Source organism: Hipposideros armiger, unplaced genomic scaffold (assembly GCF_001890085.2).
Source record: "Hipposideros armiger isolate ML-2016 unplaced genomic scaffold, ASM189008v1 scaffold_29, whole genome shotgun sequence".
Classification (NCBI taxonomy): Eukaryota; Metazoa; Chordata; class Mammalia; order Chiroptera; family Hipposideridae; genus Hipposideros; species Hipposideros armiger.
The window spans coordinates 3,355,815-3,362,846 of NW_017731379.1; the positions used below are offsets into that span (position 1 = coordinate 3,355,815).

A 7,032-nucleotide genomic window follows, 5' to 3' on the forward strand; every position below is an offset into this window, starting at 1 on the left:
GCCGGCGACGGCGTAGGCTGCAGCCCCTGTGGCAGTGGGTTGCCATGGGCTATCGTGTGTAGCCAGCAGCCAGCGTGAGCGGCCAGCAGCCACAGTGAGTGGCTGTCCAGAAGCCGGCGACTGATCTGACTCACCCGGGAAGAGGGCAATGATGGTGCCAACTTGGGCTATGTCCTACACAACTAGACTGAAGAACAAAAGGACAGCAACTTGTCTGTTCCCCTTCCCCCAATTCCCCAATAAAGATCTTTAAAGAAAATAAAAATAAAAATAGAATGTTTTAAATAAAACATAAAAAAAAAATAAACAAGTAAAATGATAAGTTAGCTTGGTTCAGATGAGCAAGTGAAAAGCCATGGAAAATTATTCCCAGGTCTTACATTTTATTCAAGAAACTGCCAGCATGTGCCATGATGAATTATTATGGACCAATGACTCCTGTGTGTCTTCCATTTACCCATTTTTGAAAGCGAGTGTCTACCAGTTATCCTATGCTTGTTCTACCATGGTCTGTTGGGGACAGGGGAAAGAACTGTACTCAAAGAGCTATACCCAAGAAATATCACCTGGGAAGTATAAATTCACACCCAGACCTGCTTTTATTTTATTTATTTATTTATTTATTTATTTATTTATTTATTTTTAGCTGAGCCATCCTGCCACCTGTTGGCAGCTTAGTGGCAGCTCAGCTCGGGCTGGGACTCGAACTGCTGTTGCTCAGAGCTCGCACTCGAGCGAGTTCTTAACCAACTGAGCTACTCGGCCGGCCCTCAGACCTGCTTTTAGAAGACAGAATACTGGACTTTAGACTGATGTATTAATGGGATCTAGCTTTTGGGGTCCTTGGCAGGGGTTAAATATATTCTGCATATGGGAGGACATGATTCATTAGGGGACAGAGGACAGAGAGTGGAAGCCAGCCTTCAAGGTGACCCCTGCCTCCTGGTATTCAGGCCCTTGTGTGGTCCCCTCTCACACAGGACAGGGCTAACCTTAATAGCCAAAAGGCTGGTGCCAGAAATGATGGTGTGTGACTTCCAAAGCTAGGTCATAAAGACATTGTCATTTCTGCCTGGCTCCCTCTTAGATCACTCATTCCTCCTGCTGTTAGGACATGTGGAAACAGGTACTACATTGCTGATGGTGATATTAATGGGGTCAAATTTCATATAGAGCAGTCTGATAACATTCGAAGAATTTTAAAACTATAGTCTTCAACCTGGTTAGTGCTATATCGCGGTCTGACAATTAAGTTCGCGAACTCATCCTAGAAAAAGTGCTACATACCTCATTGCTGAAAAGGTCACTACGGTCACCTTTGAAGTACTCCCCTTGGGAAGCTATGCACTGACGCCAGTGCCTAGTCCACCCTTCAAAGCAATTTTGGAACTTTTTTTCTGGAATGGCCATCAGAGCTGTCGTCGTATTACCCTTGATGTCCTGAATGTCATCAAAATGTTTTCCTTTCAATATTTCCTTTATTTTCAGGTACAGAAAGAAGTCATTGGGGGCCAGATCAGGTGAGTAGGAAGGGTATTCCAATACAGTTCTTTGTTTACCTCACAGACAGCGCTGTGTGAGCTGGTGCATTGTCGTGATGCAAGAGCCATGAATTGTTGATGAAAAGCTCAGGTCATCTAACTTTTTCACGCAGCTCTTTCAGCACTTCCAAATAGTAAACTTGGTTAACTGTTTGTCCATTTGATACAAATTCATAATGAATAATCCCTCTGATATCAAAAAAAAGGTTAGCAACATTGTTGCAACAAGTTCTTGAACTTAGTTGTCAGACCTCGTATATTCACATACATATACAAAAATTTATATGTTCAAAGCTCTATAAATGTGAAAATATTAACACCTTAAAGTCCCACATGGGAAAATGACTAAGCAAACTGTGGTTTATTGCCCTAAGAGAGCTCAGTGCAGCATGCCTTATGCTACCCTGAGGAACATTGTGTTCCCTGAGGTATTAACAGGTATCGCTAGAAAAACAGGTATGTACTGTGGCCAAAAAAATTGGGAAGCATTACTTTAAGATGTGAACTATCTACTTATCTCCAAAACTCAGGCACTATCATCTAAAATTGTAAAAATGAGGTATTACAAGTGAATCTACCTTCAGAGCATTGAAACCTAAGTTATTGTAATTTGTGGTAAAACATATGCTACAAAGATATTACAAAGTAGTGATTTCTAGTTAAATATGACAGACTGAACATACCAGTTTACTGCTACTCTCTCCCCAAATCTCACTAACAAGACAATAGAGGGATTTTTAAAAAGCATAAGCAAGAAGAATGGGAATGGGAGAGGAGATAATGGCAACAAACAGCAAAAAGGGAAGGCGTCCAAGGCCGAGTGGGATACGGATCAATGGGAAAATGAGAACAACATCAGCGAGAACACAGAGGCCCAGAATGAACGGAGGGGGCCAGAGCCACGAGAGTGCACAAAGGAAGTTCCAGGATATTGCTCTCACAACAAACTCATCTTGGCAGTGTCTGTGACTGCGGTAGTGATGATTCTGAGTATAACTTTCTGTGTCATTGAGAGTCATTCTCATAAAACAGCATCAGAGGAAGGAAAAGAAGGAAGCTCAAGGGACTTCTTTCGGCCTCTGCGTAAGAGACCCTCATCGGAACCTGAGAGCCAGATGAGCTCTTTCTGGAGAAGGCGGCTGCTTTGGCTTCGGGATATGGGTAGACCTCTCAGTGCCACACGCAAGGAAAACATGACACAGAAAACACGTGACCAAGGTTCTTCTGATGGGGATAAGACTATCAATAAGGATAATGGGGAGTTCGTAGAAGTCATAATAGAGTCTGGCTACAAAACAGTCTACTGATGAGCCAGGTGAGGAAAGTGGGACAGATCATGACAACACCACAGAGTGAACCCTGTCCTACACATGTTTTATAAAATTGNTGAAGCAGCGTCCTCCACAACTAGATTGAAGAACAAAACGACAGCAACTTGTCTGTTCCCCTTCCCCCAATTCCCCATCACTGTTCCCATCCCCCCAATTACCCAATAAAAATCTTTAAAAAAAAAAAAGAAAATGTGTCCACACAGAGACGTCCACGAATGTTCATAGCAACATTATTCATAATAGCCACAAAGTGAAAACAATCTAAATGTCCATCAACTGTTGGATATATAAATAAAATGTGGCATATCCATTCAATGGGATACTATTCAATAATACCAACAACTGAACTACTGATATATGCTACGACATGGATAAATCTCAAAAACATTATGTTAAGTGAAAGAAGTCAGGCACAAAAGGCTATATAATGTATAATTCCACTTAAAAGAAATGTCCAAAATAGGCAAATCTATAGAGATAAAAAGCACATCAGTGATTGCTTGGGGGGAGGCATAAAAATGGGGATTGAATGCAAATGGACACAAGAATTTTTTTGGAGTGGTGGAAGTGTTCTAAAACAGATTGGTTCTAAACCATTTATTTAGAACATTTATCTGTTCTAAAACAGATAATGGTTACACAACTCTGTAAATTTACTAAAATAATCACTGAATTGTACTCTTATAGTAGGTGAAGTATATGGTATATGAATTATACCTCAGTAAAACCATTAAAAAGTATGACATGCTGTCAAAGCTATGTTGTGAGATAATTCATCACGTTATATTACTCAGAAATAAAGGTAATTAACTCCCAATAAAAATTTCAAACGAAAAAGAAATGAAGCCAATCTAAAGTTGGGCCCTTGAAAAACTGATGTTCAAAAAATAAAAAGGGAAAAGTTAAGCAAATAAAATTTGAAATGCAAGAGGAAGTAGGTAACAAAAAGGGCATTATCAAAACTAATAATAAATCCCAGATGAGTTAAAATTTAAATATTAAACATAAAACTATAAAAAATACTGGGAAATAATAGAGAATATTTTTATATCTTTGGGGCAGGCAAGGCTCAGAATCTATAAAGGAAGAGTTTTAGATTTGCTCACGTAAAAATGTAAGACTTCCATATGGTTGAAAAATACCATACAAAAGACAAAAATGATGGACATAAATATTTGCAATTCACGCAACAAAACTGGGATATAAATCCATATTGTATTTCTTTCCATCAAAGATAATATTGATTATGATGAAAATGTTGTCAATTAAATTATTCACTCATATTATTAAATGTTATATTTATTGAAAGAGTTCTTTTAGAGTAAATTTGGTTTAGATTTTTAAAAAATATACCATTCTTGAGCATGGATTTTATTTATTTTTATATATGTGTATATACACATACATATATACATAATACATACATACACACATACATACATTCACACACATATAACTAAATACAGTGGTTAAGGTTTTCCTAAAATGTTTTCATATTCGGTGACTTTATGACTTTTGACCCAGCATTAATGACGCCCATGTTTTCACACATTATTATCCTCTGTGCCTTCAGAACACTGGTGACACAGCATTCTGTAAGGGAATCCATGAAAGTCACTGGCTCTTAAGCTGGCTTTACAATCAGGTAGAGCACATCTACCTTTGACTCCTGCTTAAGGAATGCTGCTAAACTTGTCTGTTTATCACAATGACTGCCTCTTCCCTACCCTAGCAGAAAACTAAAGGTTTATTTCCTGGAGAAGATATGATTGAGTGTCTCTGGTCTGGAGAACACCAGGCAGAGTCAAGGGCAGGGTACATACAGAAACCAGAGAGAGATCAAGTAAAAGCCAGGAAAACCATGACCTCTCCCTCCTCTCCCCCCAGATCACTGGGTCTTTGTCCAAACCCTCCAAGCAGAAAATCCAACACAGGAGACAGGCAAAGAGAATATCCCGGATGACAAATGCACACTGGCTGAAGATGGCAAGAGCTCCATATTGTCAGAGACTCGAGGACAGATTTCTTACAGAAGACAAAACTGATGCGATACTTGAATATCAAGAGAAGATTTGGACAAGTAGAAAAACAAAGTTGAATAATTTACAATACACAGAAAATCCAAGCAAACAAGAAAACAAAGCAATTATTAACTTCAAAGAAAGTTTTAAAAATTATACAGGAAGGGAAAAGTAATCACAGGATACCACGTGGCTCAGCTGTGAGTAGGATTTACTTGGTCTTGATCGTGTAAAGCTGGATGTTGCTTTAACCCCATGATGACACTACTGTATTGGACTGATGGCGAGAAAGTCATCAGTGTCTGTAGAGCTTAGGGGCCAGTCTGGGGAAAAAAGCTAAATCCTAACCCTACAGTGAGAAGTAAATAGGTAATACCTAAATAATTGAAAAATCAATAAATGGCAATGAATGGATAAAAACAGTAAAAGAACCAGCAAAAGAATTTTGAAAAATAATTGCCTCCGGGAAGGAGAAAGTAGAGGAAGGTTATGGACCGACAGTTTTAACAATCGGCTTTGTAGAATTACTTGACTCTTTAATTCATGTGCATATAATAAATTAGGGTACAAAGAGTAGAGAACTATGTAGCTATTAAAAAGAAGAAGGCATGTCTAAATGTACTGAATTGGAAAGAAAGGAGGCCACAAAATATTGTTATACTGAAAAAAAAGTTATAGAACAAAAAAATACATATTATGTGATGCCAGTTTGATTTTTAAAAAGTCTCTTTATAGACTCCTCTCCCCCCAGAACTCTGTTTCTCTCTAGTTCTCACATGCATGAATTAATCCAAACTAGCAAAAATATATCAACTAATAAAATTTAAAAATAGAATGTTTTAGGGTCAGCCAAGTGGCGTGTTGGTTAAGAGCTGGCTTGGGACGCCAGAGGGCCCCGGTTTGGATCCCACATATGAGGGCCAGTGACACTGCCCTCTACAGCTAAGATGCTGNCAGCCAGGTGTGGCACATGATTCACTTCCAGTCAAAGGGATATAAACACAAGTGTAGTATGCCACCCTGGGAGGAGGAGGTATGCCATTCTTGGCTCGCTCCTAGGTGATTTGATAGCTGAAGCTCCAACAGATGTCTTGGACTAAAAGGAGGAAACCACAAGGTAAGGACAACAGAGCAATCAGATTCAGGAAGAAAGAATTAAACTTGTATCTTATTTAAACCACTTCTATTTTGGTGTTCAGTCACATGATAATAATGGTTACATTTTGCTACTATAACACAGTTACTATTTTTTCTTCTCTAAGAATAAATTCAGGGACTTATTTTTTTTACCTTATGTACCATGTATATGTGCAAACTGTATATCTTAATTTTCACCTTAACTTCTGCTTACCCAGATCTGCACTGTGCACATCTTTCCCACGAAGAATGACTAAGTTAGCAATGGAAGTGTTAAAATGAAGCTCCTTGTTGAGAGACATTTTTCCAAGAGTAGGAAGTCCTAATAAAGGAGGCTGTACCTGCCAATCAATACCTACCAAAAGAAAAAAAAGCAAGAGGTATTATAAAGGGCTTTGAATAAGAAAAGAATAATGTATCACGGTATGTATATTTTACATACATATATTTTTATTTGATACCTAAAAGTTGTTTTTTTCTGAAAAAGTTTCAACTTCTACCCGGTTAACCTAAAGTGATCTAAATTACTCAATCCTGAGAAAGGCATGAAATATTCTTCATGGAATATTAAAGGATGCTGGTAGATACATACAATGGAATTCTACTCAACACTAAAAAGAAACTAACTCCTGATACACGTAACGACATGGATAAATCTCAAAAGCATGCTGAGTGAAACAAGCTTGGCTCAAAAGATTACATACTGTATGATTGTAATTACAGGACATTCTGGAAAAGACAAAACCATAGGAACAAAATTCAGATCAGTAGTTGATAGGGGTTAGGGGTAGAGGGAAGAAACTACTCAGGGGTATGAGGGAACTTTCTGGGATGATGGAAATACTCTATCTCAATTGTGGTAGTGGTTACACACTTTATAAGTTTGCCAGAATTTACAGAACTATATACCTAGAAAGGGTGAACTTCACTCCATATGCCATTATGAACAAACAAAATACAAAAATGTTATGGGATGTAGAAACACAAAACCAAAACAGGACT

The 7,032-nt window shown here is 38.3% G+C and overlaps 1 protein-coding gene across 7 annotated transcripts in view; it reads right to left on the bottom strand.

Moving 5' to 3' along the window:
* Nucleotides 1-7,032, bottom strand: part of TUBD1 (tubulin delta 1) — a 45,839-nt gene that overhangs the window by 21,067 nt on the left and 17,740 nt on the right. For all 7 annotated transcript variants that reach the window (XR_002123269.1, XR_002123271.1, XR_002123270.1 and 4 more), the window contains exon 7: nucleotides 6,245-6,385. Coding sequence is in view for 1 of the 7 variants with exons in the window: in XM_019636636.1 (XP_019492181.1) it covers nucleotides 6,245-6,385 (141 nt within the window). In the remaining 6 variants the exon portion in view is untranslated. The remainder of the gene's footprint in view (nucleotides 1-6,244; nucleotides 6,386-7,032) is intronic.